The 10,138-nt window shown below is 32.5% G+C and overlaps 2 protein-coding genes across 2 annotated transcripts in view; one reads left to right on the forward strand and one right to left on the reverse strand.

Moving 5' to 3' along the window:
• The window catches only part of LOC109546301, a 520,465-nt gene that overhangs the window by 251,517 nt on the left and 258,810 nt on the right, over positions 1-10,138 (reverse strand). The window lies entirely within an intron of this gene.
• LOC109536827 overlaps positions 1-10,138 on the forward strand; it is a 30,156-nt gene that overhangs the window by 6,515 nt on the left and 13,503 nt on the right. The window contains exons 3-4 of the mRNA XM_019903231.2: positions 1,529-1,616; positions 2,717-2,837. Coding sequence (XP_019758790.1) covers positions 1,529-1,616; positions 2,717-2,837 — 209 coding nt within the window. The remainder of the gene's footprint in view (positions 1-1,528; positions 1,617-2,716; positions 2,838-10,138) is intronic.

A 10,138-nucleotide genomic window follows, 5' to 3' on the forward strand; every position in this document is an offset into this window, starting at 1 on the left:
AATATGTTTTGGCTCCTTTGCACCATTGGTAAATAGGTCAGTGTTTCAGCTCTTTTTCCAGTCACTATAGTAGTTTGTTTTCACATTTATTTATTATTTTACTTACTAAGATTTTACATGGGAAAAAACCCTTTCTAACGGGTATGAAATGAAAAAAATCCTTGACTCCAAACGTAAATGAATTGATTTCATAAATGAAAACGTTACAATCTCGTGAATTTGATCAAAACATATTTTGCATGTGAGACCAAATGGAGATTCAAATGTAATGATTTTTGCGAAAAATAAGTCACGAACATAAAATTTTTGTAATTATTAAAAGAAAAAATGAATTTAGAACAGACCATCGATGTCACTAAGGATTTATCCAATCAAATAACTGATGCTTTATTCTCGTTCGTATATTAAATGTGTATTAAACAATTTATAATTTTTTTGCCTCAGCGTTCCTCAAAAAAAATGTGAATAGTCAATCAATCAATCAATCAAAGCTTTCTTGCTTTTGAGCAGTTAAAGCAGAATGAATATACAGCGTGTCCGGAAAAGATGCGACCAACACTTAACGAGGCAACTATACAGCGAAAATTAGTGTGACAACTCAATAATATCTGATATACAGAGCGTTAAAGTTTAATGAATTTTTAATAATTTAATAAATTCTTAATAGTTATTCCCTAATTAAATATTTTACTAGAATTAATTCTAGCTGCACTTGTCTCCATGGCACGCTCTGTTAAAACATTGAAAACCATTTTTGAGTTATTATTTACACCGTGCATGACAATTTTAAAAGTAGACATTCTCGAAAAGGACTCATTTTAGAAACACGTGAGAAGTAAACCTTCAAAACGCAATTTTGAGCTCTCTTTTTTTGAAACTATTTACGCGAAAGCGAAAAATACAACAAAGTTTAGGCTATTAAGTAGATGACATGGGTGAGTTAAATCCCTTAGCATTAGCGAATAAATATCAACTTTTTAACAATAATATAAATGATAATAAGTAATAAGTGTGCTAAATTCTAAAACAATCGGACAAATAACAAAAAAGTTATTTCAAATTAAAAAAAAAATATTGAGTTTCTGCAAAAGTGTTATGGAACTTGTCACACTAATATTTGTTGTAGATTTGCCTCGTTAAGTGTTGGTGGCACTTTTTCCGGACACCCTACATAAAGTGTGAATCCTTATATTTTACGAAAATGACGTTAACTTTCATGAGTATTATAAATTTGAGATTATAAATCTTTGAACTCTATGCTCATTGTAGGTCTCTAAATTAGTTGAATCGATAGCGAAAAGACTTATTAGCGTTAAGAAAATATAATTTTCAATATCTTCAACTTATTAATCGTTAATGATTAAACAATCATTTTTAATTTCAGATGTTAAAAGTTAAAATAACATGTGTGGGACAATTGTCTTTGCTACAACTGTAATATAGAACTTGTAGAGTGTATTTATTTACATCTTATCTTAATCGAGCTCAATATATATTTTAATATATTTGTTATATTTTTTATTTTTAGTGCTGAATGATCTCAAGACAGTTTTAATGGCGTGTGTGGCCACTCTTGCCCCTTTAGTGATATTAGTGATTACCATGTTTGGAATCAGGTAATTTATTTTGCAATTACTGCTTTTGCGCTATTTCGTAGGTGTCTTTAGTCTAAGTGCGAGTCTCCAACTTGGAATCAATTCTATGGAAAAAATACAAGGTTTATTTGGAAATTTGCTCGGACAAGTCGACACTATTTAAAATTGCGCTTTATTTGATGAAAGAAAATTTTATACGAAGCGTTCCAAATTTGAGTTATGACATCATCGACTATTTTTTAAGAAGGAATCTTAATTTTGTATGACTTTTTACGATATTTAAGACAAACATTGACTAAATTCAAAATTAAAGAAACCTCATTCGATTTAACTGTCCAAGCCTTATTATTATAGACACATGTTAGGCTCCTCGGATATTAACATCCTCGGAAATAATAATTATATTCTTTCTTGGTATGTAGTGCCGGTTAACATTAACTTCTTTTCAGCAATCGTGACATGCATACGACGTTGCTTAGAGTGTTAATTAGTTTTAAAACGATAACAGCCAGCGTTATGCTAATTTTCAACTCAAAACTAAAATTTAAATTATTTGCAGAAATTAGATTAATTTTTTCAAATAATTAGAATATAGAAAAAGAAATAAGATTAATTGTTCTGCAATTTGAAGTCTGTAATGGTCCTAAGAAACCTACATATAATAGAATAACACAGTGATTACAAGAGCAGCAAGCAGGCTTTTGTGAAAAAATTAATCTAATTTCTTCACAAAAGCCTGCTTGTTGCTCTTGTAATCACTGTGTTATTCTATTATATGTAGGTTTCTTAGGGCCATTACAGACTTCAAATTGCAGAACACGACTATGTCAAGATTAGTTTCAAACGATTTCTAGTCGAAAAGTATAAATAATACAGGACAATAGGGCGAAATTGGAGCTAGGCAAGCAGGGTATTTGCATCACTTCTTTTTTAATGTGTATCTACTCATTCTATGATAAAATATTATTTTATAAAATATTCACTTACACTATAGTTATTTCTGTTCAATCTTCTCAAAAGCGGCTGGTCAAAATTGAGATTAAACAATTGTATCAAGAAAGGACACGAACTTGTATGCGGTGACTCTGTTTCTAATTTTTCTTATATTGAATTTTTTTCAGGATTATGTGGATACAGTATAAAACCCGAAAAAAAGCAAGACGATTTGATGGGAATTCAGCAAGAGAAAACACTTTGGAATCTATATCGAAGCCATTGCATAGTCACCTTCTTAGCGACAAGGTAAGCAGCCTAATTGAATGTTGCATGAATGCATTTCTTATTGAAATTTCACAACCACCTCTGAAGTACAGGTGTTAGCAAAGGGTAAACTGATGAGCCAGACGAACGGCACTGCATTTTAAATAAGTATTAATTACGTTATTTGAAACAAGGTGCTATTTCGGAGGGCAACGACTCGTCTTGCGTAGCTTGCAAACGCTAGCGGTCGTTAAGAACTTAAAAGTTTAGGACAACTTTTTAAAAAAACGACCAAAACATACGCGTATGTAAGTTTCTTCAAGCGAATTTTCGGTTGGGACCTTATTCTTCAAAGCTGTAAATCGTCAAGAAAAAAACGCCCATGTAGGAAGATGACTTGAACCGTTAAGATCGTTTTTAAATTGTAAATGAAATAAGCAAACAATGTGAGACATTAAATTTATTGCAAACTTAAATTGCTTATCCTGTCCCCATAAGCAAAAGAAATGATTTAGACCTCGAAGATCCAATGTGAAAGTTCTAAAACTAAGCGTATTGGGCGATGGCATCCGTAAGTTAGAGCAAGTTAAAAAAGATATAATGATACAATTTACAGGAACATATTTACTTTGATGCCCTATTCAAGAATATGTGCCTTGTATTGTTTCAGGGGCCTTAAATTTCAGCTGGTTTATTTTTCATAGATGTGTGGCGTAACACAACGAGCTTATAGTAACTCGATGCAGCAGACCAGTTGTTGGGTTGGGCTTCTTATTTTGGCAATAATTTTTGCCAAGAAGAAATAAATTACTCTCTGTGTCGATGTAATGAGAAAGTAATGATAGCCTGGTGGGTATAAACCAACTAGGGGCATCTAAAGGTTTTGCTTTGGTGTGTGGTTGCCGAGATGGTTCAATAGATTGTGGGAATTTTCCTTTTATTGCGGCAATTGCTTTCACCTGTTACTCTCAAAAACTGCATTTGCTTAACGCACATTTTTTTAGATATGAACAAAGTGTTTCGAAATAAGTGCAGATAATTTTTATTGCATATTTTACTACCGAAAACAAGGCTTTTCCCTTGAATACAAAAGGGTGCGGTGATTATTGCTTTCTAATATTCGAATTTTATTATTATACAGCAAATTGATTACCTACTAGTAATTCACATCAAATCTGTTTTTCTAAAATTTCTCCAGGTAAAGTCTACTATCAAAATATTTCTTGAAACTTGAGGAAGAATTTTTTGGAAATTTTTGGGCAGCCGAGATCTTGAAATTTGTAGCTGATCTCGGATCGGAAGTTCGAGCCAGAATACATTTTTGCTTAACATTGTTTGTGAATCAAACTCAAAATCATAAGAAATATGCTATATACATATAGATATATACAAAAATAATTAGTTGTCAATATACCCCAAAGGAAAAAAACCATCAAAAACAACATATTCAAGTCTTACAATATCAAACGATTTAAAGGTTGCAATTTGTTGCACAACTTGTTTTGTAACTAGAGTCCGAGTTAAAAAGCAATAAAATTGTTGAAAACAGCGCATAAAAAGGAAATTGATTTCTTACAAAAAACGCATAACAATATGTTAAAAAAGCATTAAAATGCCTAAACTTTTTTTCAGTGGGGTGAAAACTATAATAGTTTTATTGACCGGTTCAGAAGAGAAATGGTTTGTTAAGGTTTTATTTATAAATTTGAAAACTGTGTTGTTATTTGTTGCTTCCAGTTATTTCGAACAAATCAAATAACTTTTGGTCGGAACGTCCTCAGATAATTATTATATTAACATCATACCTGCCACAAGCGTCTGCAGTTTCATCTACGAAAAAAACGAGAACAAAAAACAAAAACGAGAATAAAAAACAAAAAATTTATAAACAAAATAGTTTTATTCTGTACTAGTTCTATGAGAAATTTGGGAGAGGCATAGAGAAAACTTATACAATTCCCAGCAATGTAAGGCAGATTGTCATATTATTCCCGGTGGATTTTGTGAAAATAATTCTACCAGCTGATTTGGGTTCTTGTAAATACTCTGTTCTAATAAAAAATTCTCATTTTATTAATTGCCTTCGCATATTAACCAACCTCTGAAACAGTATTAAAGAAGTATTTTTGTAAATATTCGAATTTTTAGGCAGAAAAATAAAAAAGCGTTTTCCATGTTGCTTACGGATTTTGCAAATAAATCACCCCTACTTTATCCACCACTGTAAATAAAACAATAATGAGAACAAATAAATATTTAAAAATTCCCAACTCTTATGGGCGAACATTTAAATGTTAATGCCTGGCAAAGTACTACCTGAATGATGCATTCATTGCAAAATCAACACTGTTAAAAAATGTATTATTATCAAATTCGCATTTACTTGCTGTGCAAAGATCATTCACTGCAGCCAAACACATCGAGTGCATTGGCCCAAATGCACCTCCCAAATATTCCCACTTATACAAAAAACAGGACGTCATTTCTGCTAGTTTATCGACTTCTATAAAAAGAAAACTTATTTGGGAACTACAGGGTGTGCACGGTGTAGGATTTACAAGTTTTAGGTCTAGAAAAAATGTGTGGAATATGGAATTTGTTGCGAAATCGCGTGTTTCTTAAACACGTGAGAATTAATGAGAAATAAGATATGCAATGAAAATGGCCAACGTTTCACCGTTTGCAGTAGGATGTGGAAGTAACTAGTAGACATTTAATTCTTTAAGTCTCCTCATTTTGTGAATCGGGATTGTCAATTATTCTCATTATGGTGTAGTTATGAATGGCCCAACATGGTTCTGAATCCATGTCTCAGAGAGGACCGATCCAGCATATTCAGGACTTCCGGAGACATGGAAGTAAGAAAAGTTTAAATGACTGAAGCTCAGAAGAGCAGGAAAGTGAAGCACAGAATCGTTTACAACTTAGCAAAATGGAACTATAATTGCTGATAATTGAGAGAATGAAAGATGATGACCGTCCTGTATAAGCTTTTTCGCCAGAAATAATCTTTGCTCAGACCGTTGCTATTTGACTTTGGCCAAATGCGAATGTCAAACCTTCCTCTATAAAAATCTATTCGCACTCTTTCTATCGCAACCAATTTTATGCCAGTTAAAAAAAGAGGCAGCTTGAATGGGGGCCCCCAAAATCTTCGTTGCGGTCGAGCTACGAGTGAAACGGACGAGGATTAGTAGCGATAAGCGAAATGCATTTTTGGCGGTTATTAAACCCGCTGGTCGTGTTTTGCACATTATTTGCTATCTATGCAATAATAGCGACTAGACGAAAAATGTCGGGATTTTGACCGGTCTCAAGGATATTCAGGCCGTTGGAGCTTGGACTGATGTTAGCAGGTCGGCGCTAATACGAAGTTAGCATAATATGAACAACATATTTTTTTCTTATATTTATAACGTGGCTAGATGCACGGGCAAGGTACCTTTAGTACCTGTTTAGAAAATTCCAGAATAATTCCATTTTTCCTAGGCTACACCAAATGGTTCAAAGTTGGCATTATTCCTCTTGAGGAGTTATGAAGGTCCTTTAAAGTAATCTGAATATCCAGTAGCAGTTGGAAATGGCGACATATCTGATATTCCATTGCGATTGGTTGTAGTAGTTGTAGATATAGTTGCAGTCAAATAAATTGGAAATTCTTGAAATTGTAAAAAGTATAACAACAAACATACCGTCCAGACAATGTATATTCGTGTCAAAGAAAGCTAACCATAATCGTGGATAATCTTAATCACCTAATCCGGAGTCTTGAACTGCATCAAAGTCATCAAAGATTTTAGCAATTGCTCCTAATTTAAATGTGTCAGATCTTCTATTCCCAATTTTATGAGCACGCTGTAGATATGAAATTAATTTTTAATTATTATTAACTTGAGTTCGAAAATTTTAATTAATTAGCGTTTTCATATCAAACTGGTGGATATCGTGAGCTAGAAAAAATGTAATTAAACGAGTCACATAGGAGAGTTTGCATATGCTCCTTAAAATTCTCCATTTTATGATTGTCCACAATTTTGCCCAAAAAACGCCAAGATGATAAATTCTCACTTTCAAACCATACAAATTGATTATTTTCATCCAAACTATAAATGGTTCTTCTGATATCCTTGAGGATGTAGGAATTGAACGAGCAAAAGAGATAGACAATTTAAATAAACTTAATATTAATGAGACATAATTTTCCAGTCAGATGCTAAGTATTAGCTACTACTGCTAACCTRCGATTGTCGTTTATGCAAATATCCCAGTCATAGAAAAAATWTGCATTCTTTAATAGTTCCCGATGAACGCCTATTTGCATGAAAGTTTAGGATTTTTTTTCTGCTGTTTTAGCTCTTGTTAGCTAACATATACATATATCAGAAACTCGACATAATTTTTATCTTAAATTATATAATCTTCTTATCTGTCCAATCTGATCTAATTCACGAACGTTTAAAGTCTCAAACGCATCACCTCCAGCCAATTAAAACAGCTCGATGCTTGATTATATCATGTAGTTACTTCGAACAAATTGTTCAAATTGCTAGTACGAAATATTTTATTGAACCCTACTTCGCAAAATAAACTGGTAAATAATTTGTCTTGGTTCGTTGGTGCTCTTGATGTGAAGATCGATTACTTCTCAAAACCAACCACTCCAGTTTACAATCCATATAAAATTCACTCTTAAGAGCTATTTGCAAATAGCAATGTGGCACAACTTTTGCAATTATTTGCACTTGAAGATTTGTTTTGATGCAATCACAGAAGAAACACTGTAAAAAATTAACGGATGCATAGTTAGATCACATACTCTCATGAAAATATAGAGGACCATGTTTTTATGTAAATGGAATTGTAATGCAGAAGGCAATTTTCAACTAAAAAATCCAGTAAATTTGACTGTATGGTCAAAAGCATGCCCTTATGAACTGTATACAAATAGTAGATACATAAACATAGTCGTAGACATACATAATTTGTAGCTTTTTCTAAAAGCGCATAAGTCGCGGTAGAAATAATACATGAAATTAAATTAATTCCTTCAATGTGAAAAATGTATGATTTTACAGGCGGAAAAAGCAAAAAAGAACGAACAACAACCATGAACGGAATGCAAGAAAGACATAATTAGTCTAATTATTTTGAATAAAAACAGGTATTCTCAGTGTTAAGTAAGTCATTTAATAAACGAAAAGGGTTTCTTTAAATCGTGCGAATTATGGTTGTTCTTTGGATGTGCGAAAGTCACTCTTACAGATATTCAATGCGCCCTATAAACATATTTCTCATGAAAAATAGCTTGAAATATTTAGAAAATTATTTAAATTAGACAATACATTTTATTTATTGAATTAAAATTTCCAATGTCCAGTAAGAAAATAGAAAATAGAAAATAACTTTTTTTCCTACGTTGGCAAATTGGCGACGATTTCTCGATGAATCCACCTAAATTAAATAATATTGTAGGAATGTTCGAACGGACTTAAAACATTTGCCATTGAGACAGGATGTTTATTTAATTCAACCGAATGCATGTTTTTTCGCCGTTTAAATGGGCGTCATTTTTTATGGACCATTCACGAACTAATGAACCTTTTCGCAGCTATAAACTCTTAATATCGTATTGTATCTCAGGATTTTTAACTCAGAAGTACCAATTATATCTGTTGATGTTGATAAATTTGTTTAAATTAAACATTTCCACAAAGAGCAACACTATTTAAAATTGTCTAATTTTTGCGACAGATATACTTGTAAAGCCAATAAATAACTATAAATGCAAAAGTTGAGAAAATAAAATCATTGAAAGGAAAAAATAAAAAGATGAAACTTTGGAAACAGTAGGTTGCAATAACCATACTCGTACAATTCGGAATGTCTTTTGTTTTTCATATGACAAGCATAATGATTTAATTTATTAGGTAATATTTGCGATGATATTGTTAAAATGGTTGAATTTTATTTACTCTACTGTAAACCTTAACTATATGAGCTTATAAATCTTTAGTGAGGATTTAGATTATAGAAAATATCGACGGAAATGGTATTAAACATGAAATTCATATTCAACGAAAATTGGATTGAAATACTATAGACGAAAGATGATCCAAGGCAATCAGAGACGAAATAAAATGGATAACACTTTAAAATACGAACAAACTCTTTGTTAGAAATAGGACCAAAGAACTTGAACCGACACCAACCAGGATAGGATAAGAAATATAAATTATCAATATAATCAAACCAGTCAGATGTAATGAAAATATAATTGAAAAAAAACAGGAGAATTTCAAAAAATATTTAGTTAAGAATTTGTGCATAAAATACGCTTTTAACTTGTCAGACAAATATTTTTTGTAAAAAGTCGATCTTTGATAGCAAGTTCCTTGACAAAGACTTTCTGCCTTTGCGACACTATTATAAGTTTACGTTATAAATGGTACAGGTTTTCTTCGAGTTCGTGATTAGGCAATTTATAAGCAAATAATAGAATTTCCATTTTGTTTGAAAATATTGATATCTCTTGAGATAAAAAGCTGTGCAAAGTGCAAATGGTTGTAGGATAAGTACACTTCGTTTTTATTAGTGTCAATTAATTATGATTCGCAGCTTTGCGAAAGCTCTTCTTCAAAGCATTTGCTGCACCTGCTCAATTCCAATCTGCAATGCCCCTAAAGTAAAATTTGTTAGCCCAGCAATTAGCATACGGTTTTTACCAAAGAATGCAAAAATTACTTAAAAGAAACCCCAAGTTACTATGCCTTTTGGTATCATAATTCAATAAGTATAGTGATTACAACGAAATTTTCGACGAAACAGAAGAAGCACAAAAAGGGACCATTATTTTAAAGAAATGCATCATGCATCTTTCGATAATGGCATAGCAAATGTTCAACGATGCAATTACTCAAAAAGAAGTTAAAAGAGGCGAGTACAGGCCGCGGCCTTTTTTTGCTGGACCATGTTTCCGGCTCTACACATCGGTTCTCTTCTTCTGGCCCATGCTATTCTATTTGACGGGAAGGAGACGATGTGATAGAGAAATGAGTAGGAACCAGCTTGGGTCCCAGAATTTGGAAGTGAATGACCGGCCATAGACCCGGGACTGGGTGCAAATGCATTTTGGCGAATAGCACAGCGGTCGATGTTTTGTTGCAATTTTTCAGCGGCGACTCGTCTTGGTTAGTTAAAATCGATTTATACAAGTAATTGCATGTTGCTTTATTTCTTCAGCAAACTTCCTCAAAGCTCCTATGCCGTAGCAGGTGAAGTAGCACCTGGGACCAATTATCATTAATACGTTTGTTTAAGCATTTAAATTATTAATATCTTTTATG

The sequence above is a fragment of the Dendroctonus ponderosae genome, unplaced genomic scaffold, assembly GCF_020466585.1.
Source record: "Dendroctonus ponderosae isolate FM_Combo_2020 unplaced genomic scaffold, Dpon_F_20191213v2 Dpon_F_20191213_2, whole genome shotgun sequence".
Classification (NCBI taxonomy): domain Eukaryota; kingdom Metazoa; phylum Arthropoda; class Insecta; order Coleoptera; family Curculionidae; genus Dendroctonus; species Dendroctonus ponderosae.